Genomic DNA, 24,698 nt, shown 5'->3' on the forward strand with positions numbered 1-24,698 from the left:
TCCTGGCAGTTATGGTTGTGACCTCATTGGAACTATATTGCATAATAATTCCATAACGTAGTACAAGGGAGGGAACTAAGATATACACTAGATTATAGAATCAATGGGGTTTCTCTCTATTGTGACAAAGCTAAATTGTTGACATATACCCAGTAGCCTTGTTGGTTAGATGGTAGAACATATATCCTATATCATTATCGATCAATATATACCCCAGATTTTGCAAACACATATTGGCGTACAGACTCCAACACTTTGGTAAGCTGGGTCAATTTTCTCTGCATTGCTTCGTATTTTGTGCAAGTTGAACTATTTTCCACCCTTGAGTATATAAGTCTTATGTTTTATGAACATTTTAATGATTCTTATTTTCATATAGCATTGCTACGGATAATTGGTCTAATAATGTAAAAAATGTAATACTCTCTTTGTTTAAGCCATGTTTGAAATAAAACACTATTACCTACACGATTAGTGTGTTCACATTCTTTTGAAATTGAAGTTGGTAGGCACAATAGAGTAACACACTATTATTAGTGCTTTGATTTATAAATGTTGGGACAAGTCTGATCTTATGTGGATGGTATTTTCACTACCTTAAACCTCAGCGAACTCGTGTTTTACTGATCGTTCCCGGTAAACCTTTCATCTATTTTAAAAGCTATTTTGACTCATCATTTGGGCCCTTAGCTTGTGCCTCTAGACAGGGTTATACTCAAAATGTTTTATTATGGGCTCGTCCCTGTAGTTTTATTTTTATGAATCATAGTTTCAAACGTTAATTCCTTAACACCTTTTTATTTGATAAAAGCTTGTCAGTCAACAGCCCTGCTTTGGTGTTACAGATTAAAGCTGCACTCTCACAGATTGATGGTTTTGACAACTTTTTTTTATTTTTTGTCTTGGAACGAGCCAATTTTTGTGAAAAAAACATGGAAACCAGTGATATAAGACAGCTGACAAAATATAAATCGCAGATTTTTATATTAAAGTTTAAAAAAATATTGTTTTATGCACTTTTCTTAAACACGTTAGTAACGGTTTAAGACATAAAACATTGACTTTCGAACGGAAATATGCAAATCTGCGATCTGATCTTTTGTCAGCAATCTTTTATCATTGGTTTGCAGATATTTACGCAAAAATTTGCTCTTTCAAAGACAAAAAATAAAAAAAAGTTGCAAAAACGGTAAATCTGTGAGAGTGCAGCTTTTAAGTTCTGAATTTTGCATATAAACACGACTTGAAAAACAACAACATGAATTGAACAACATGAGTTTTACGTACATTTTGATATTAATGACATGCTTCGATTCATGCTAACAATACGCATATTAAACATCTTGGTGCTTCCAAAAGTAATAAACATATTCAGACTCAAAATACCTTTCCTGCCTTTTCCATCAGTCCAATTTGACCCCATACCCGAGCTCAGCTCCACCGGAACAGACGAGGTCCATGCCCGTGCTAAACGTGGCATCTGTCGCGAGAAACATACAGGCCAGTCCTATTTCTCTAGGCTCACCAACTCGGCCCATTTGCTGCAAAATGACAGAATATTGACAGACCATGATTAAACACTAAGTTCTACATATCTGGGACCCGTTTCAATTAAAATCTTGTTCGATTTTAGCTGTAAGTTTTCTTAGTCTCATTTTTTTTATACGTATTTGTTTGAAATTGACTTCAGCAAGTATAAGAAATGAACACAAAGTTATTCAAATTCAAAGCAATAACACTTGTTGACCTTAGTGACGTTTCTACAGATAAAGATTATTGAACTAACGATAACTATCGGTGGTGGATACAGGAATTCAAAACTGGGGGGTCACAAATGTTCATCGGGTTTAGTGCGTTTAAAATAAGAAGATACTAGAAATGAGAGACCGTCCCATTTCAATGTTACGGTTGAATAAACACCTGGTTATACTACATACATTCTCGTACACCAGGGTGATGATGATACGCGTTAGATCCTCTGATGAATGAGATTGACTACAGACGACATTTTGAAAATATTTTAACCTGTTTCGTTATAAAAATAGAGTCTCTTTAATAATCGTACACAACAGAAATCCATTGACCAATGCAGATCGGGTATATCTAGCAAATGCATGTGTCTATAGCATCTGGCTATGAACAACTTACTCATTTGTGGTGAATCTTTTTTTTAAGAAATAATTGTTCGTTTTTAATGTTTACTTACACAAGATGAATTCCATCGTTTCACTTCATCTTCTGGCAATACTCGGCAGAAGTCGTCGTACAATGGTGTCCGTATAATAGCAGGAGATATGCTGAAACATGACGTAAGTGAAAATGTTTGTTGGCCGTTCAACACCAACAACACCAACAACACCAAATAAAACTAAAAGGGCTGCAATGCGACAAACCCAGTTTTTCCATATATGAGTTTAGAAGTTACAGCCAATTTTGTTCTTGAATGAGGTAGAAATACGCTGCAGCCGTTCTCGTTACTTTTATAACTGAAAATTCTCTTGTTAAGTATCTTATGAGTTCAGCCTCGCTTCAACATTCATACTAATTTTCGTGATTTTGACCTTGACCACATCGCTCTAAAAGGAAACCCAGTCTATAAATCCTTACTAAAAGTATTGGTCGGAAACGAATATTTTATTTTTATTTTAAGTAGCACCGACCATTCCAAAACCCCTTAAAAGCAATCCAAAGCTAGCTCTTATCATGAGCTACCTACACACCAAGTTGTTTCATTACCCATCAAGCCTAATGTAACTTTTTTTGTCGGAAACCATTTACCTATTTTTAGTAACAGTTTAAACATATTTATTTTACAACGATTGTGAAACAAATTATTACAACATTATATTAATCACTCTCGTTGGCACGCTGTTTTACACGAGAGTGTGGTCTTGTGTTGTGGGGGAAACCGGAGAACCCGGAGAAAACCCACTTGTCCGCCTTGGTGACCACGAACCAAACTCACATGTGCCCGAGCCGGGAATCGAACCCGGGTCGCCTAGGTGAGAAGCGAGTGCGCTAACCACTGCGCTAACCGGACAACCGTAACAGTGACCTTGACTTTGACCACATCGCCCTCAAAATCAATCTTTAGCTATTCCTTCACATAAGCTAACTAACTTTAACCTTGACCTTGACCCTACCACCTCAAAGGATTTCAATGCTTGCCCTTCATATAAGCTAGCTGCACACCAAGTTTCATCACTATACATCAATGCTAAGTAAAGAAATAGGGCAAAACATGATTTTATTTTTAGTAACAGAGACATTGACCTTAATCCCATCACCCTTAAAAAATCCCAAGCAAGCCCTTTATATTAGCTACACACCAAGTTGTATCATTATTCATCAATCCGAACTAAAGTAATTGGGTGGAAATCATTTTCGTATTTTCAGAAACAGTGAACTTGACCTTGACCTCACCCTCCTCAAAGGAATCCCTAACTAGCTCCTCCCGTAAGCTACCTACATATCACGTAAATGTTAACCAAACTTATTACGCGGAAACCATAAGTTTTAGGCCTAACAAGCCCGCCCTCCCAACGACATTCTCATTCTAATAACCCAGTATTTGTTGAAAACCTGGTTAAAGTTACAAATATGTTCACGTAACTGCTCATCTGCCTGAGGTTTTCCGATGCGTACCACAAAAGAGAGGACGGGTGGCAATCGCTACCGGTACAATATTAGATGGCCCGTATACGTATTATGACCCGTGGGATTATGATCAAAATTTTGACGAAGCATATTTGTAAGCATTGACAACGTGAAATGAATACTTCTGCTTATAATTCGCTTGATGAAAAGTTCTCATGCAAGCCTTAAATTCTTTAATTTATGTATATCTTACAGTAATAAAACAACGTTTTTAAAGGAGCTTTCTCGGCTTATGCGCGTTCATTTTCATAGGAATGAAGAAATAACAGATTGAAACAGGCCGCATGAAAATTGCTTTTTTTTTCAAACTGGTTGAACGAAACTATTGGCAAAAGGGGAGCTTTGTTCTAAAATGTGTGTTTGATATTCCCCATAAACACAAAAAAATCAATTATTCCGCAATTATTAAATATGATTGTATGATATATAAATCATAACTGTGTGGTGCAGCTGATAAGGCCACGGACTGCACAGCCAGTCGTTCCACGTTCGAATCCTGCCGACATAAATGTGTTTGTGTTTTAACCGTCCTCTGTTTGTCTTTGCTATTGTTATCTTCGATAAAATTGAAATAACTGTGTCAATACATAAATGTCCAAACTATAAAGGTTCTTGTGTTTGATAACAACACAATGTTTTAAAACAATATGACTATAAATACGGCGTCACGTCGCACGCCTATCTAGCATATGTTGCTAGATTGACTTTTCTAATACGTCTGAATTTAATAGAATGGTATATCCGTGCATAAAATAATGAGCTAATGTACTAACCTGTTTACGCGCACACCATTTTTCGCCTCGTCTAGCGCTAGTCCCTTTGTCATGGCAGAAACACCACCCTGATTTTTTAATGAAAAAACTGGCACATTATGCGAAAACAAAAGAACAATATAGAAATATATTCTGAAATAAAATTTAATGTGATTGAGGAGATCTTTGATATGAGTAAAATGATTGGTACAGAAGTATAGGGCATTTATGAATACATGTATAAATATATTGAAAGATTTCACATTAAAGTCCTTTTTACTAATTCAGTTATGTATGTAAAAACATTCGGTATGTTGCCATTTCATATATATTATTTAAATAACAAAAATCAAAATCATTGAGAGAAAATACAATACAAAGATATTAATTATGCAAATATTGATGATGTGGATAGCTAGAGAATATGGAAATACACATAGAATTAAAAAAGTTATTTTGTGTGTCAGTTATACATGTCAAGGAGAAATTCTGTAACAGCATTAGCAAAGCATAACCCATAACGGTAACAACGAAAATGAAATATATCATCATGACATGGTATCATTACCAATTCGGAAGTGTTGCTGAATGCGATTCAATAAAAGAAACTGAATGATATCTGAAAGAATGCGGTTTCTTTCACTGTGCGCCAATTGTTACAAAATGAACGTTACATTTACACAACCTTTCATAGATATGTATTTGCCACTATCGTTTTTTGTATATACTTAAGGGCGGTAAAATTAGACGAGAACGAAAAAGGGAGTACTTGTTTTACTGAAACATCATCAATGGCAGAGTATGGGTCATGTTGATGTTTGTAAAAGTAAGATTACATGAATCAAAATATAAATGAATATGACAGGGCAGATTGATAACAGCAAACGCGCCCTTCATATTCATTTAGATTAAATCCAGGTCTTATAACTTACTTAGGATACAACCTCATTTGCTTCCCCATTGCCAAAGCGAAATCTGAATTGAATTTCTTAATGATTAGGCTTAGAACTTGATGGTTGCATATCTGCAATTTCATTGGCTTTAAATGTAGGTTGTATTCTTAATAATGTAAATAAAGCACAAGATAATTCCATATACCTTGGTGGCGGAGTACATGCTCAGTCTTGGGTTGGAGATAATTCCGTTGATGCTGGAAATGTTGACCACGTTTCCTCGCGTCTTGTGCAGATGTGGCATCGCGTACTGAAGAGAGTGAGCGAGAAAGCTAGAGCAGAGAGAGAGAGAGAGAGAGAGAGAGAGAGAGAGAGAGAGTAAGAGAGAGAGAGAGAGAGGTACGAGTATCCACATGTACCACAACATAATAAGAACCGTGTAACGGATGTGTATTTGAAGTATGGTAGGGTATCCACAGTACAATAATGAGAAATAATTATGCCTGGTGACTCTATATTATTTTGTGTTACATATTAAATGGTTTAAAGTGACACTCTTATTCAAAATCAATACATAAATATGTTAAACAAACATAAATGTTGAGTGATAAACCTTTAACTACTTACTAAATAATGCATTTATGGAAAATACTAATTGCTGATTAGATTGTAACCGTGTATTTGATAGCAGAAAGCGCAAATATTAAATGATTGGTGAGTACTAAAATATAACTGTGATCTACGATCGTCTCATAAGGTAGAAGAAAAACGTGTTCTCTGCACCTTTCTTTTAAATTAAACTCTGTATCTTTCATAAGAACCATAAGTAGTCAGTCTCTTATTTGAACATCGAGTACCTTAATTGAATATAATACTTATCAAAATAATAAACAGTTAAATAATTTATGTTTAGTAATTGATTTCATGTCAAAAGCTGTCCGAACACAATTGGCCATTACACGATGACGTCCTTAATCGACGTCACATTCATCTTACCGGAATAAAATGTTATGAATCCAACCACAACTGTCCTTTAATTAAGATAAGTGGTCTTCCGATGCTTTCATCGCAATAATTATGTAATTGAAACAATGTAGTACGTTTATCTAAGGAAGCCCAACAGGAGCGTAAATATTTAAAGAAGAAAAACGTTGAACATTTACCCATATGATAAAAAGTATGTGTTGTTTTCTAAAGATATGAATGATTATAGTCATCACAATAATAATCGACTATTCGATGAAAATAGTGTCATATATGTTTATATATTACGGTGTCCAGATGCTATCTTCTTGGACAGTACGATTGCCTATTTGTTATGTACGTTTAAAGATACCAGCTACCTTGCACATGCCGTAATAGGCGACCAAATTGAGGTCCAACAATTCCGGAAGTCCTGTAACGACCCTTCTTCAAGAGAAACTTGGTGACCTGATATAACTATATAAACCATTTGAATATACCGGAACACACTTGGTGGAAATCCCTAGCTAGAAACAATTTACTAAGCGAGTCTTCCTACAACAAGGAGAGATGGACAAAACGACATACCAAAATTAAGCCTGTTTTAGCCAGTTTGCCAGTTAGTTGTGTTTACTGACGTTATCTAATGTGCTCCTAAACAAACAAAGACACATTCAAAATAAACACTGTCAAAAATAACGATATAAATGGAAATTTACCGTATCCGGCGTTGTTTACCAAACAGTCCAACTTGCCATACTTTTTAAGTACAGCATCTATACCATTCTGCAATATACAAAGTGAAATATTTAAAGATATTCCATATGGGTTATCTCTGGGCAGGCTTGTTGTTATTGCTTATGGTAAGTTATGTTGTGATATTTGGTGTTCGCACATATTTGTTGGCCAATGACAATCGAGGATTTACCCTATTCACTGTAGCTCTATAATATGTAGAGCAGATTTGACGGTGAATATAAATATTTATCTTCGTGGAGAGCATTTTGTCGATCTACATGATTTGGTAAAGTCGCCTTTTTTAGAATCGATCTGCCCTCTGCGCATGCGTGAAGTAACTATGATTGACAGTTAAGGAGTAACTATGATTGACAGTTAAGGGTGCCGCTGTCTCATGTGTCTAGAGACAGTTGAAGCTTACGTCATGAACCCGAATTGGAAATAGATGTGTAATCAGCTATCAAATCGTATTCACATCTATTCAGTGCACGATCATGTTTCAAATAATGTAACCGTTGGGTTCAATGAGAGTTTATAGTGAAGCAAACTTAAAATAGTACTTTGTGCTTAATTAGCTGTTAATCTGTTAACATGTGTTGAACTTCCTACACGTGGGAGGGGTATTATTTGTTCACATTTGTATTTGTGAGTGTTATGGAATGCGTTCACTGTGTCATGTATTGTTAACAATTTGCATGTTGAGTTTATCAATGTTATAACATGTTTAGCTACCTGAGATATATTAATTCCATATGTTTAAAGTATAAATGTCTGTCAAACATGCTTAAAGTCCAACACATGTATAGTAAATAATTTGAGTTCATTTTACAAGGGAGGTCACTATCTTACACAAATGCGCTGAATGTAAACACTTTTGCTTTAAAACTTACAAACTCTCCCAAAATTACAAATTGTTTTAATTGTTTATATATTTCATAAAGTCTCAATAATCTGTCCCTATGGTGCAGTAGGTCGGGTTTTACCTGCAAGTACCAGTAATCCCGGTTCGATGCATTCTGTTTCTGAAACCTTTTTTTTTGGTATCGTTTATTATGAACAAATTTACTTTTTTGAGAAAGTTTTATGAAATTAAGCTATTTTAATGAAATCTTCAATATTACAGGTTATTGAATATTAAGCTGATTAACAAACATTTAATATGCTTTTACATGATAGAATGCTAAGATAACTTACTTGATGCGGTGTGCATCATTTTGCATTTGATGTGCAATTATTAAGTAACTATGTGTTTTGTTGTTATGGGTTTTTTTTCGTTAAGTTATTAAAGACAGAAAAAGGTTATGGATATTTTCTTACTGTTGCAAAAAGCATGACTATATCATCACGTAATGATTCCATTTTACACCACCTAAAATGATCATGATTATACTATGTATAAAAATTAGGGATGGAAACCGGATACCAAATCGGACGATTATCGAATGTTCATAATATCAGTAAGGAATACATTTTTATTAAGATAATTGTCCGATAGTAAATCGAAATACATGGTCCGATTCGATTCCATTATCGATTGCAAATGGAGTCCGATTTTCAAACACTATTAAGAATCATGTCTGCGGATATGACGGTGGGTTTGGAGTATGTCGGACAAGCAACGAAAACCGTTCTGATTTTAAATACAGGTACATTCATACTCACAACATTACGCGATTTTACAAATATATATATATAAAACAAGCAAACGACCATCTGCGGTATCATTGTTTTGAAGCAATTTAGAAATAGTGGCTACATGCAGAAGGCCCATCATGTTGTTGAAGCTGTTTGTTACTTCAAGCAAAACTTTTGAAACAGGTTTCCAAACCGCCGAAACCCTTGAAACCAAAACTGACACTAGTTTGGTATCAAGAAAAACGCCCTAACTAAACGTTAAACCATATATAATACAGTTCATCCAATTGTGAAAATCAATACATGCCAAATACGCCTAATAGAATTCACGATTGACCATTGATATACATATACTTGTGAAATGGATAGTTTTAAACTAATTCTCGGGATTTAGGGTCATTTAAAAGGCAATAAAAGTTCAATTAATTTGCGTTACAAAACATTCCATAGTATTCGGTAATCTCATCCTGCTCTTTTAAAGAATTGTGATATATTAAACAGAGTGGCCTGGTAACATTAATTTAAAAGCTCTTAAATTTCACATTTTTGTATGACTGTTACAACAATGACTGCATATTAAACTAATCTTCACCATAGTTGATCCCGATGATTAAACAATACTTCATTGACAATTAGATACACTCATACAGACCCTGATCGAGCTCTGTCTGTCAGGGGTAATTCAGGAGCTGGTAAAATACTTCTGAGGCACCGATTGCGAAATGCTGCGATTGGAATGTCTATTATGTCTAACAACAATAGCATATCGTGTCTTATCAAAAAAAGAACTTTGCCTATTCGAGACATAACAATAATTGGATTAAGTAGAGAATTTACATACAAAAACCAAAGAAAAAAAGAAGCGACGATATCATTTTTAAAATAGGATGTGAGTTTTTGAATTGGAACTTGCACCAGCATTGGCAGCAGTGACAAATTATACGATACAGTCATGAATATCAGTGTTTTAAAAATCTTCCTTTGTGTTTGCAAAGAGCTCGACCGCGGCATTTCCGGCCTTTTTAGAGTCTTAAATGTCAATATAAGCAAGATATCCGATGTAATAAGCGGGAAAAACGTAAACACACACGTCACGTTCATCATCAACCTCATTACAAACTGATAAAGTTTGTTCAGCCAACATGTTCCTTTCAAATGCCCAGTAGCTGTTATGCTTGCAAATACAAACAAGATAGACAATATTACAACTCCAACAAATACATTGATGGCTTGTAAACCTTGTGTGTATGACATCCTCCATCCTTTTGTCGTCATATGTGCTGTCTTTATCCTTATGTATCTTTGTATACAAGCAAACATAATATTGAGCTGGCATGTGGCGTTAAAGCCACCAAGCAATACGAAGAACAAGCTAAACATGTAAGCTGAGGGAACACCATCTACATCTATCATACCAATTGCAATTAAGATCGCCCCAATAATGCAATCGTTAATGCTTATGTACAACAGCTGAATGAAGTGACTTTTTTCTGAAGACACACTTCCTTTGATGATGCGGATATGGTACATCGTGATCACGATGTTCAGAAGAAGTATTGTCCCACCGTAAATTCTGTCTATTCACTGTTTCGTCTAAAAAGAAGTTTTCCAAACTTGAGTTTGTAGATTCGTTCGCCATTTGTCGGATGTAAACCTGCAATATAGATGTACATGCAAGGATGTGCAATTGTCTCTAAACACATACATTATGTGTCCCTAACTGATCGGATATCTTTAAAAACAAGAGTGTTTAGACATTGAGAAACTATGTTTTGGTATATATAATATAGTAAATCAAGGAATTTGGCTTAGGAAAATTTGATACATTAACCTGTTAGGCTTAATATAGTTCTAGAAATAAGGACAAGCCGTTCATCTTCTTAGAATAATATTAGTCCAAGATATTTACTTAATATAAAGACCCAGATGTTGAGATTATACAGGTTTATATAGAGCACCGCTGCACATTCGAACATGAGTAATACAATGATTGGAAAATTAGTTTAGACTCAGTTGGTGTTTAAAATATCAAATTGGTAAATTTTCTCAAATTATGTTGGCCAAACAAGGTCAATGGTAAAAGTTTAGCTGATCTTTGAACCAATTATTCAGGATGCATCCATGGGGGCTGTGTTTCTATCGCACTGATGTGTTTGCTATCTTAAAGGGGTTAGACACCACTTATTTATCGAATCTTCTTAAATCCTTGATAAAAAGATTAAGCTAAGCTCACTATTTTTGTTTTTTCAATATTTTGCGTAATATTTACTTCTTTAAGAGGTATTAGACTTTACATAGGAATTTTCTAGATGATAATCACAATAAACCATTTTTTCATTTATCAAAATTAAATTCATGTATGTATTTTCGCTAATTAAAATAAGCTACTTAAGCCTGTAAAGCTGAAGAAGATTCCAGAAATTGGGGCAGATGTTTCCAAAATCGGTAAATACATTATTTTCACAAATCAACCCTAGAATTGTCAAAACGAGCTAGTATGAGGCCGATAATACATCATTTTAGATGATTATATAAAAGAATATTTTGTCGCTGAGTCAGCTGAGTTTACTCGCTTAAATTGCGCATAATGGTTTCCCAGGTTATAGTGTGTATATTCAGCATACGAAAGTCACGTGATTAGTACAGATACATATACCGACGTTATTTTTAAATATTTACACCTCAACTTCCATTCCTTAAATGAACTGCCTTTCGGAAATTGCGGTTATCATCCAATGAACGCAACATCTTCGGATATGTTCGGATCACGAATCATTGCATAACAATATTCATGGAAATAATTTATCTTTTTTTTTGTTTGTACTGTGTCAGCAGGTCACGTAAAAAATAAATCAACATTTTAGAAAGTGTAAATCTATGATATGTTAAATGTATTGTTGGCATTAGTGCTTCAATTTCACGTTTAAATGTGATTTCAAGTGGTTGATATTTTCCCGCGTTATTGTGACGTCATTTGATAAGCTGTTTCCGGTTACGGTCGGGTCGTTCTATTTACAGAATGGGTGAGGAAGGATTACAGTTAGGTATTCATAAATGAAATGAAGTATTTTTTTAACAATTTTTGAATGAAATAATGAATTATTGGTGTAAATATAAGTAATGAATTGCGGGATTGATGTCATCGACTCCACGCATTCTTTGACCAGCCCAAATGCGTTCATATCCCCGATAATGACATCAATCCCGAAATTCATTTCTTAAATTCCCTGAATTTACGTGGTAGAAAAAACAAGTAAATTTCAAACTGGGAAAGATACATGTGTCGTAAGTGACGTAAAATCAGTAAGTACGACTCATTACGTTGTACACAAAGATATCAATCTTATATAAGTTTTTGACATTTTTCTTTTCTTCTTGCAATTGTTTCTAGCCCTTTTAATTGTAGATACTAAACACGTGTTTTACTGTCAATTAAAAATAAATAAGCGTGTCAATAGAAAGTCATTTAAAATATATAAATTTTATGGCATGCAGTTTATATTACACATTTAAAAATAAATAAGCATGTCAATTAAAATATATAAATTTTATGGTATGCAGTTTATATTACACATTTAAAAATAAATAAGCATGTCAATAGAAAGTCATTTAAAATATATAAATTTTATGGCATGCAGTTTCTATTACACATTTAAAAATAAATAAGCATGTCAATAGAAAGTCATTTAAAATATATAAATTTTATGGCATGCAGTTTATATTACACATCTAATAATTGTTTTGCAAATTTTTATCAAAATTACCGCAAACATTTTAACAACAAAATAACTTACGAGGATTTTTTTTTATATTTCATCAAATATGTGAGCTGAAGCGCGAAATGTTCTTGTTATCTTGACACGTATTTGACAGAAAAAAACGTTTTATTTTGACCAAAAACCGAAGCCCTCAAACTTCTTACGCGTAACAAGCTTAAACTGAAAACTTTTGTTTGGACTGTTTAATAATTAAAGAGTCTTCCTGATTTTATGTGTAAATGACTGTATATAGCCTTGTGTAAGATAGCGCATGAACTGTGAAGCGCAATCGAATATTGAACAATACTTTTGGGGTTATACAAATGTATTTGTATTTGTATAAGTAGCTAAATTCATGAAGCCAAATTTCTTACTAGTAAAACTTTGTTTAAAGTGATTATTATACAGTTAATTTCCTTTTATAGTCCAAATACCCTTTTAAGCATGTAAATAGTACATAAATTATACCAAAAACATTGAGTTTTTAATCCAGTTAATAAGGGTTTTAAGATGTTTCGAGAAATTTGGGTCAGGCACTAGTATTTCGTGATTATAATACAGATAATTTCCTTTTAAAGCCCAAGCATCCTTAGGCAAATGTAAATAAAACACAAATCATACAAGATCAAAAATATTTAGCTTAGCTTAATCCAGTTATAAGGGACTTTAGATGTTTCTAGAAATTTGGGCAAGGCACCAGCTTTTCGAAATACTAAAGTAATGATTCAAATACTTTCTAAATTCGTTTTAACAGTTTACAACTTTGCATTGTTAAATTGCTCTTTAATAATCACATAACTACATTTATAATGTTGATAATGATTTTTTAACGTTTTTCACGTTAATTTACATACCGCAAATCGCTATCAGACTAGATCCAATGGCAATCAATTTCGCCCGAACAAAATACGAACACTTGCCGCTTGATATTCCGCAATGCTGATAGTACCTAAAAGAGTTTTGATTATATACTAAAGAACAATATCATGTACCTTACAGCTCTGATATACAGTGCGAAATGGGTGTGTCGACCAACGTAGACTCGTATTAAAACAACTATTATATGAATGTAACTGTGCGAGGCCTAAGTGCGAGTATAAATAAGCTTACACAACACCATGTAACTGTTTAATGCTGACTTAATTAATCAAAGGGATATACCCAAGCGTTGACAATACGGCATCTGTGTGAGAAGGCTACAGTCTGTGTTTGAATGTTTCACAGCACTGTTGTTACGGCTTGCAGTTTATATCTGTATCGGATTGTCGAGTGCATGGAGTACACTTATAACTGTTTACTTAAAGCTGCACTCTCACAGATTTAACGTTTTGACAGCTTTTTTTTGTCTTAAAACGAGCCAATGTTTGCGAAAATCCATGGAAACCAGTTATATAAGTCTGCTGACAAAAAATTAGATCGCAGATTTTTATATTTAAGTTCAAAATTTGATGTTTTATGCATTTTTCTTAAACCGTTAGTAACGGGTTAAGCCATAAAACATTAATTTTCGAACGGACATATGAACATCTGCGATCTGATCTTTTGTCAGCAATCTTTGATCAGTGGTATGCAGATATTTACGCAAAAAAATGCTCTTTCTAAGACAAAAAATAAAAAAAGTTGTAAAAATGTTATATCTGTGAGAGTGCAGCTTTAAGTAAAGTGGCTATGGACTTCATTGTCGTCAATAATACAATGACAACTTCAGCGGAAAGTTGATTGTTACTCTGATTACCTATAATGTGTTCAATTGTGCTTATAGTGATACATAATTATGTGCCATATATGTGTATATTAAGTAAAGGGTGCATTTAAGAGAATAGTGATTTAACAATATTGTATTCTAAACATGCATGCTAGCATTAATATAAGTAACATGCATCGAATGAGATCACAATTATGAATGATTGTTAGTAACAAATAATCACACATATAACATTACATGCCGGTTATATAAAATGCATCCAAGTTTGACTGTATCATTAAGCATCAAACAACATAATATTTCACTTTTTCACTAAACAAATGACACCTTCATAGCGGAGTTTTCTTGCATTGATTCCAATGATCTGTGTAACAGGGAGACAGCCTAGATGGACATGTGATTTCATATGAGCATCGGATAACAACACTCTCTGACACAGTTCATCAGTAGTGCTACCATCCTCATCTAGGACACTTAGGTAAAGCCTTGCTAATGTTCTAGTTGCATGACCAATTGGGAGGCCTGTTGGTCTATCAACATGTGATGAATACTTTAATTAAACGTCTTATAGGCTGGCAACCATACAAGACCTGTCTCGTTGTATACAATGTATGTGTGTTCGCGGTCAACACTATATTGTAATAGTTGAAGCATCTGTAATAGGTGGCTTGATATGGTAGGCATGGCATCCCTTTATAACACAGTTCTCCGACACAACTGTCTTCCACAAACAGTATGTGTAAATTGCGTCATAAATGCTATGTCGGAAGGCAATATTTTGCTTTTAAAGAAGACTTTAAACAAAGATAACTTCACTATTTCTTCTTCATCTGTCAAAATGGTCATACAACACATTAAAGTGATAAATATCAAACTTGTTTTGCAAAAAAAAACCCCACACAATGGTGAATTAAAAAAATACTTACTGGTAAAACCTATCTGTTTTTACAGAAACGCCACACTTTTCCGTGCTTTTTCAAGAGCGAGTCAGGTTGTCTTTAATAAAGAATAGGTCGTGAAAGTCGCATTTATTAACAAATAATTGTTTGAATTCTTAAAAAAAGATAACTCTTTCAATATCAAGTAACTTTTAACAACAATTATTATCAAAATTTCATATTTGTATATTTTAATTGCCTTGATCCGGAACCAACCAAGATGAATACTCCAAACAGCTGTAGTGATATGTTAAAGCTTGTTGTTCTGTTACGTTGTGTATATATCGTATAGGGTAAGTAAGGCATAGAACTGTGTGCCAGTTAACATTGTCACGTAACATTATTGGCTATTGGTCATACAACTACTGTCTCGCCATTTTGGAGTATTTACGAAATTTCGCCCACTTGGCGCGTTGTCGCATTTTTGCACCGCCACTTGTCGCGTTGTCGCATTTTTGCCCCGCCACTTTGCGCGTTGTCGCATTTTTGCACCGCCACTTGGCGCGTTGTCGCATATTTTGCCCCGCCACTTGGCGCGTTGTCGCATTTTTTGCACCGCCACTTGGCGCGTTGTCGCAATTTTGCCCCGCCACTTGGCGCGTTGTCGCATTTTTGCACCGCCACTTGGCGCGTTGTCGCATTTTTGCCCCGTCACTTGGCGCGTTGTCGCATTTTTGCACCGCCACTTGGCGCGTTGTCGCAGTTTTGCACCGCCACTTAGCTCATTTTTTTTGCATGTTTGCCGAGTATAGGCGAAAGAAAACGATAAAGTGCTACTTTCGTTTTCGCATTTTTGCCCTCGCTATGCATGCGTAAAATGTAGGGATGCAAACGAATATTCGAATATTCGATCGAACGTTTGGTATTCGAATGTCAAAATAGGTATTCGAATATTCGATGTTTTTGTTGAAATAATAAATTAATACACTTTTTGCCTACAACTGTCATCTTCGTCTGTCTTGTTTTTACAACGACCCCTAATGCCATAGGTGTGAACTTGATGACACTATACACGCGTCATATCGGATATATCGCCGGGAACTATAAACAGTCCCCGTAATTTTGCATTTACTGGCTGTTAGACAAGTGACATAAAACACATTCCAATTATTTTGGGTACATTTAAATGACCATGCCAATTAAGAGTTTAAGAGATCGGCCTTTATACCAATGTTTTGTCTTCACTGCTAATCAAGCTTGGCGATATTGCTCAAATCGCCTTGATGATACGAAGGACATGTGCTAGTTACTGTTTCCATGTTTTCAATATAACGCTCTTGCGTACAAAAATTAACTGAAAGTGTATGGTTTAACGTTTAAGGATATATGTCCTGTATTGTTGTACAATACCTAAGACAAAAGCGACGTTTAGACATGGTGTCGTTTTCTATAAATATATTTCGTAAACATCAATCCCAGAACGAGGCTGCAAGTCCCACGTTGGCGCATATCGTCATTTAACCGGGACAAACGCAATTCCCTGATCTTATTTTGCATTTTTTACAAAAATGAACGCAGAGGTTTGTATTTTTGTTAAAGATATATTGCTTTTTCTTGGGATATATTTTGTAAATGGGAAATTCAGAGGCTAATTTGTGGAACAATAAGGGTCCGTCGCGTGTACCGAATACGACCAGGAAGAGTAACAGGGCCCCCACTATTACTTTAGTGAATAATAATAGTTTACTACAATTCTTAAAGGTTCATTTTGGTGTTCGAATATTCGAATATTCGATCGAAAGAATTACCGAATATTCGAATATCACTTTTGCCATTCGTTTGCATCCCTAGTAAAATGGTATGAAGACCAATGATACTACATGTACCATTTCCGACGAAGGATTGTAGATAACTTCGAACGTCTTTCAAACTAAAATCTTAAACGGTTACCGCCCTTGAAATATTGTGAAAAACAATTTTCAATAATTTGAATAGAAAACGGTATTGTAAACATAAAAAAATCTTGTGACTTTCTTGTTAAAAAGTTCATATATGATGAACTTGAAGTCGATGGGACGGCAATGACATACGAACGTGCACATTGAATCCCGGCGACCCTTGGGTATAATACTTCAACTCCAAGGCCAATGGTTGGTGAATTTTCAGCAAATAGAAACGGTCATGGCATGATAGTCTGTTCATGTCGGCACCCAAGCGTATCAAAACCTATATGATACCCTGGGCAAACCAGCTGTAAAAATCTCGTACTCATGAATAATTAATAAGGTGAAATCCAGCCGCTTGATTGATCGCTTGAGACACACCTCATGCGGTGCGGAAATGGCGGAGAAGTTACGGATAGAAATGGCCGAGAAGTTACGGAAGTAATCTAGGTCCGAATTAATCCAAAGAGATCACGGCTTACAAATCGTTTAAGGTAGGATATTGTTAAATATGCTGATAGCTGTTCACAAAGGAGATTCTTTCCTTTTTGTTATCAAATATTTCATTGGTCAGAAAAAGCTTATCAATATTCTAGATTTACGAAGTTTTCCTAGCCAGTTTGCTCAAGGTATCTTATAGGTAATGATACCCTGGGGTGCCGTGGATGAGTCTGTTAAGCGTTCACAGACACTGCATGAAAAGCACGCTCGAGTCCGTGGTCAGCACATGAAAATGTATTGTGACAAAGTGAAACTAAACAACATGCTCTATCGAAAATTAGAATGTCAAGAGAAGCAACTAAAGATGGTTTGGTACAAATATAACTGAGCCTGATTTCTTAAGTTACATTAAAAAGACTATGAAATCATATTATTGAGTTAAATACGATATTATGAAAAACGCCGCTTTTTATTAGAATTGCAAACTTTTCTATGGAAACAAATCTAGAAATACGCGTTAAGGACGTTCGAGTGGCGTAGTGACGGTTTATTATAGAAATGAACTTAAAACAAGAATTGATTGAATAATTCAATGAAAGTGGTATTATTTGGTTTTAAATAAGTAAGATTTTGCATGAAATAGAAAAAGAGATGAATAAATTTGTGGTACATAATTATATTCTGCCAAAAAAATCTCGTATCATTAATCAAAATAAAAGTTTCACGTGCTATCGACGGTTTAGAAAAGTTGTCGTTTAAGGAGGTTGGTTTTCTTTGAAAAACAATTTACTTTGAAAAACAAAGCGAATGGACCAAATAATTTGTCGGCTTAGGGAGAATGTTTTTATGTTCAGGCGTCATTAAAACACTGTACGTGCAGGCAAGCTTATGCCTATTTTATATTTCACTTGCACTTGATAATTATAGCTACAAATTCTTAATTGTTGTCATGTATTTAAATATTGCTAACAGTTGCGTTTGTTGAAATCTAAGATATGGGGAATTCGATGCTTGTGGAATAAATTCCATAAATTTATGAATATGCCTAATGCTATCTCATTTTTGTCAACATGTGTTTTCAATGTTTGTTTCTGTTAAAAACAACTTGCTTTCTACTAGCCAACCAGTTAGTTCCAATCTTACAACATTCCATCTTTTATTCATTTATGTTGCAAGCATGATTTGTTTACCATCACCACTTCATCACCTTCAGTGCTTTGATTCTTGTGAGTATTAAAGCTTTGTTGTTTCCGATTATACTTTGGAAAATGTAGTTACTGCGATACGGCACCGTATTGAGAACCGGTATGTCCATAATGGCAACTCCTACATAACGCTCAACAACTTAAGGTACATGAACACATTCCTAAAAAACTGAATGTAGGCAGAATTTCATGAAACTTAGTACAAACAAATGTCTATGCCTTTACTTAAAAGCGGTGTATTTTTGTACTCCTGCGTGCATTGTCTTCCCTCCCATCGCCGTGTCTATTGCCTCCCCTCCAATCGCCATTGTTTACACTCCTGTGTCTTTTGCCTCCTCTCCCATCGCAGTTGTTAACACTCCCGTGTCTATTGTTTTATCTCCAATCGCCATTGTTTACACTCCCATGTCTGTTGTCTCCCCTCCCATCGCCATTGTTTACCCTCCTGTGTCTTTTGCCTTCCCTCCCGTCGCCGTTGTTAACACTCCCGTGTCTATTGCCTCCCCTCCCATCACTGTTGTTAACACTCTCGTGTCTATTGTCTCCCCTCTCATCGCCATTGTTTATCCTTCTGTGTCTCTTGCCTTCCCTCCCGTCACCGTTGTTAACACTGCCGTGTCTATTGTCTTCCGTCCCATCGCCGTTGATAATACTCCCGTGTCTATTGCCTCCCCTCCCATCACTGTTGTTAACACTCCCGTGTCTATTGTCTCCCCTCCCATCGCCATTGTTTACCCACCCGTGTCTATTGTCTTCCCTCCCATCACCGTTGTTAACACTCCCGTGTCTATTGCCTCCCCTCTTAACACCGTTGTTAACACTCCCGTGTCTATTGCCTCCCCTCCCATCGCTATTGTTTACCATCCTGTGTCTATTGCCTCCCCTCCCATCACCGTTGTTAACACTCCCGTGTCTATTGCCTCCCCTCTTAACATCGTTGTTAACACTCCCGTGTCTATTGCCTCCCCTCCCATCGCCGTTGTTAACACTCCCGTGTCTATTGCCTCCCCTCCCATCGCCGTTGTTAACACTCCCGTGTCTATTGCCTCTCCTCCCATCGCCGTTGTTAACACTCCCGTGTCTATTGCCTCCCCTCCCATCGCCGTTGTTAACACTCCCGTGTCTATTGCCTCCCCTCCCGTCCCATCGCCGTTGTTAACACTCCCGTGTCTATTGCCTCCCCTCCCATCGCTGTTGTTAACACTCCCGTGTCTATTGCCCCCCCCCCCCCAAAAAAAAAAACGATGTCTATCTACAAAAATGTGAACGAGTCTCAAGCTTAAATTTGTCACTTTGGGGCCATTACTTTGTACAAATAATAGCGCACATATAGAAGCGGACATACGTTTTGGCTGGTTTGTATCAGTTACATCAGAGTTATGACCCTCCATTTTATGAAATCAAATGGCACTTTTTTTGTTGAATATAACTATATGAAGCTTACAAAAAGGCCTTTTTACCCAAATCATATAATTTTCATAATTACGCATACTCTGTAGAATTTAGCTTTTAAACTACCCTCAGCGGGGGATGCGACACATTCAAAAGAAGTTTCTGTCTTTCCGTGCACTTGCCATTTTTATGTTCACCAGTCATGCCTGGCTGAGTGTCTGTTTTTTTGAAAGCTACTAGTAGCCCCAAATGAATTGTTATGAAATGGACTTCGCATGTACCATTGGTCTCTTTCCTTTGAAATGAACTTTACATGTAACTTTATCATCGAGACGAGATGTATATTTTCATCCAGATTGTTTTATTATAACATCGTCTCTTATCCGAAAGGATAACATTATGGCTAGGAATATGTCCATAAATATAACCCCTTGGATGTTTTTCTAAGATTTGACCTGGTGACCAAGTTTTTGACACCACCTGATCAATTTTCAAATTAATATGAAGGTTGATGAAGGAAAATCTTCTGATAAAGTTTCATGAATATTGGACCAATATAATGTCTCAAGTGTGTTCTGAAGAGTTTTTTAAAAGTTGACCTTGTGACCTTGTTTTCAATCCCATGTTACCCATATTTATAAGCAGTCGAGATTTTATAAATGGGGACATTCTGACCAAATTTGAACATTATCTGGCCAATCTGTACCAAGACATGATTCCTGACAGAAAACAGTGCCTCTTTTGACCCCAAGTGACTCATATTAATGAAACATATCCCTTCTAACATCATTAAAATGGGCAGGGGAAAACATGATGGAATTTTCCGAAATAATTAACCCCTTCATCGTTTTTTTTAATGATTTGACCTAGTGACCTATAGTTTTTGACACCATTTCCTTATTTCAAATTAATCCTAAAGTTGATGAAGGAAAACATTCTGATAAAGTTTCATGAATACTGGACAAATCAAGTGAGTTTCATAAACAAGAGGGCCATCATGGCCCTAAAACGCTCACCTAAGCAAAGGAGATGTTTTTTAAAGAAAAACAGGAAGTTTGCCGGATGGTTGTTGTTGTTGATCAATGTGACCCCTTGTTGTATGTTTGTAGAAGGTTACCTAAGGAAGCTTCCTGTAAAGTTTCATTGAATTTGGACTTGTAGTTTTAGAAGAGATGTTTTTTAAACAAAACAGGAAGTTGGCCATTTTGTTGTTGTTGTTGTTGATCAATCGTGACCCCTTGTTGTATTTTTGTAGAGGGTCACCCAATGAAGCTTCCTGTAAAGTTTCATTGAATTTGGAGTGGTATTTTAAGAGATGTTTTTTAAAGCAAAACAGGAAGTTGGCCATTTTGTTGTTGTTGTTGTTGATCAATCGTGACCCCTTGTTGTATTTTTGTAGAGGGTCACCCAAGGAAACTTCCTGTAAAGTTTCATTGAATTTGGACTTGTAGTTTAAGAGGAGATGTTTTTTAAAGCAAAACAGGAAGTTGGCCATTTTGTTGTTGTTGTTGTTGATCAATCGTGACCCCTTGTTGTATTTTTGTAGAGGGTAACCCAATGAAGCTTCCTGTAAAGTTTCATTGAATTTGGAGTGGTATTTTAAGAGATGTTTTTTAAAGCAAAACAGAAAGTTGGCCATTTTGTTGTTGTTGTTGTTGATCAATCGTGACCCCTTGTTGTATTTTTGTAGAGGGTAACCCAAGGAAGCTTCCTGTGAAGTTTGATTGAATTTGGCCAGGTAGTTTTAGAGATGTTTTTTAAGCAATTGTTGATGGACGGACTGACTGACGGACGGACGCCGGACAAAGACCGATCACAATAGCTCACCTTGAGCACTTAATGCTCTGGTGAGCTGAAAATCCTAAGATAAGACCTACTGACCTAAATTTACATGCGGTCAAGATTTTATGAAGGGGGCACTCTGACCATATATAAATTGACAGACGGCCAGAAGGATGGACAGAACATGCCAAAACAATATCCCACTCCTTAAACCTTTCAACAGGGGATTTAAAAGGAGACCATTCCCCTTTGCCTTCAAATAAAACTTAAAATAAATCATTTTCAACACGTTTTTAAAAATACAAACTTTTATTCAACAAATACAAACTTAGGATAATGTACTTAAGCAAAGTAAGAGAAAAACTAACATCAAAATGAGAAACCAAGTTAAAGTGCTCGGACTAACACTTAGTATACTAGTTTCAGGAGTTTAATAAAAGCCAATTTTGAAATGACAAAATTAAACAGTATGGATTTTTAATAATACAATTATTTTTATTATTTAACATAAAACCAAAAAATATAAATAATAAAACTTGGTCATCACATTGTTTAAAAGAAAGAAACGCAACAATGGAAGAGTTAAAGAAGCCATCACCACATACATGTACATTGAAAAAGAATTATAACTCATTCACTGCTCAAGCTGTTATGTAGAAGGATTAGAGTATTTTGTTAAAATATATATTAAGATAATATGATAAAGCTGTATGCAGGTCACAGTAGCAGCCATTCAAATGCTATAAAGGAACGAATGCATCTGGGCCCAATTCAATAAAGATTGTAAGGCTTTTAATTGTGACTTTCTAGGCGTAACTCCCTTTTTGACAAAGCCGAGTTTCAAAGGGCATTTATCACACAGATTCTTCCCAAAAAATTACGAGTGTCCCTAAGCACACTTAAGTAACGTAATGTTTAGGACTTTATAGATATCTTATTAAAAAGGGTCCCTGGATATCTAGAAACTATGACATTCTGAAATAAAATATATGGTTAATTTTTTTAATTTTCACAACATATACTTTTGTAAAGGAAACTTTTTATAACTTCTGTTTATAATTAAAAAAACGCGAAAATGAGCAATACAATAATTTTAGATTGCAATTAAAAAGCTAAAACAGTCGCTATGATTACCAAATCAGCTTTGCAATTATTCTCAAAAAAAGATGATACAATCACCATAAAGACATATACATAATAAATGATCAGACATCATGTGGACTCCAATCAATGGCTATACAGAACATGTTTCAATACAATTACTTTTATCCATTTTTAGGATTTTCAAAATTGCCTGTCAAACTTGTAATTTAGTAGAATTTGTAATGGTTATAGTAACCAATACCTGATTTATTATTAAAAGTATTCACTTCAAGTTTGAGTTCCATACAATTTTGATAAAGAGTTTTGGGTGTAGGTTGTATTTTGTACTGGATATTTAATGAAAAGCTAAGAAGCTAAGCTAAGAAAACAGTGCAATCATCAAGTAATGTGTGTATATTGAAATATTAATGTAAATAACATGTTATTTTTTGTAGTTTGCATACTTACTTTTGTCTACGTGTTACATATTATTAAATGCATAAAACGAAAACATAGAAAACACTGCAAAATATCGTACAACAGTAAGAATTCGAAAGAGAAAAAAATGCATTCAGGACCCATTTTTTGCAAAAATCTTTACACATAACACGCTTTCATTTAAAATTCAAATTAGTTACTTAAAGAAATTTTGTCAACATAAAAAAGTAGTTTATCATGTTTATCTTAAATATAACTTCTCTTAAATGTTTTAAAACTCTTCAAAATATAACACTGATTACACCAAAACAAAAACCAGTGGTTAGGTTGATTCTGTTCTAAGAAACTCAAGAATAATTCAACAATCAAGGTCATGTATTTTATAATAGTAAAAAAATAAAGTGATTTTCAAGTCCTGATAAATTTTAATGTCTGCTGGCAGCAAAATTTCTAAAAAACTCTTCCATATGAAAGTTTAACAAACTAAGCCTTTTTATGTATTTTTTTGCAAATTCTGATGCGTGTTTTCCACATTAGTACCATATTGGAAAGCATGATCTTTGATTATGTTCATACATAATTACGATGAACCAATCACATCGCTCTTAAAAGTTCAATATAACGAAAAACAATACGAAAACATGGCCAAAAACTGATTACTTATTCATAAATTGTCCATACATATTATAATTATAAGCCAAATGTTGTTATTTGGAGAATTTAACTCATGTATGTACGAACAGTCCCTTTCACATCAGCTCTACATATAGGACACTTCCTCATGGCCGGAGCGCAGTCCACGCACGTAACCAGGTGACCGCATGGTAGAAACACGATACTGACCGAGTTGTCCTGGCAAACTTTGCAAACAGTCTGTTCTCTGAGTTGCTCGTTTTCTTCTTTGATAACCTTTGGATCTACAATAAATATAGGGTTTAAAAAGGACAGGGGGGCTTCAGTAAAGGGACAGGGTGCCGAAGGACAAATAGGCACTTTGTATCGGGCAGTGAATAATAAAAGCATTATGAATTTTGAAGAAAATGTTAGAAATTGTTTTTGATTTTTCAAGTTATATTTAAGTTTCAACTTCTAAATTTGTAAAATTTATTAGAGTTTATTATCACTAATCTTATCAAAATAAAAGTAATATTTGATTATCATGCGCATTTAATTCTTTGAAGGCAGGAGGGTGCACATTCTGGTCCCCATGAGGGAAAAAGGGTGCTTCGAAAAAAAGACAGGAGGGTGCAAAACCCTAAAACAGCATGAAAAACATCACATTTTTACGTATCAAAAAATAAAACAGTAAAAAATGCATGAAAGGCAATTAAAAGAGCCCCAAAATAATAACATAGCCATTTAAATACAAAGGCAATCATTTGATCTACTTTTTGACAAACTCAAACCATGATATTTCGCCTACCGTTGTTTCATT

At 35.0% G+C, this 24,698-nt stretch overlaps 3 protein-coding genes across 4 annotated transcripts in view; 1 reads left to right on the forward strand and 2 right to left on the reverse strand.

Moving 5' to 3' along the window:
• Positions 1-1,403: 1,403 nt before the first annotated feature.
• Positions 1,404-5,606, reverse strand: LOC128223436 (17-beta-hydroxysteroid dehydrogenase 14-like). The gene is made up of 2 exons (XM_052932717.1): positions 5,508-5,606; positions 1,404-1,541 (listed from the first exon to the last, which is right to left on the reverse strand). The coding sequence occupies exons 1-2, from the start codon at positions 5,604-5,606 to the stop codon at positions 1,404-1,406; spliced, it is 237 nt and encodes a 78-aa protein (XP_052788677.1).
• A 13,367-nt stretch (positions 5,607-18,973) lies between these two features.
• Positions 18,974-20,074, forward strand: LOC128223437 (uncharacterized). The gene is made up of 2 exons (XM_052932718.1): positions 18,974-19,719; positions 20,068-20,074. The coding sequence occupies exons 1-2, from the start codon at positions 18,974-18,976 to the stop codon at positions 20,072-20,074; spliced, it is 753 nt and encodes a 250-aa protein (XP_052788678.1).
• Positions 20,075-22,038: 1,964 nt separating this feature from the next.
• The window catches only part of LOC128223991 (uncharacterized), a 28,151-nt gene continuing 25,491 nt past the window's right edge, over positions 22,039-24,698 (reverse strand). For both annotated transcript variants that reach the window (XM_052933554.1, XM_052933555.1), the window contains exon 15: positions 22,039-24,180. In XM_052933554.1, the coding sequence (XP_052789514.1) occupies positions 23,984-24,180 (197 nt within the window). In that variant the 3' untranslated portion in view covers positions 22,039-23,983. The remainder of the gene's footprint in view (positions 24,181-24,698) is intronic.

Source organism: Mya arenaria, chromosome 17 (genome assembly GCF_026914265.1).
Source record: "Mya arenaria isolate MELC-2E11 chromosome 17, ASM2691426v1".
NCBI classification, from domain to species: Eukaryota; Metazoa; Mollusca; class Bivalvia; order Myida; family Myidae; genus Mya; species Mya arenaria.

Excerpts from the sequence above, each read along its gene's own strand:
- LOC128223436 (XM_052932717.1), bottom strand. The coding sequence starts at position 5,606 with ATGCCACATCTGCACAAGACGCGAGGAAACGTGGTCAACATTTCCAGC. Across the intron at positions 1,542-5,507 it reads GCATGTACTCCGCCACCAAG|CAAATGGGCCGAGTTGGTGA; the intron begins GTATATGGAATT and ends GTCATTTTGCAG.
- LOC128223437 (XM_052932718.1), top strand. The coding sequence starts at position 18,974 with ATGTCTGTTGTCTCCCCTCCCATCGCCATTGTTTACCCTCCTGTGTCT.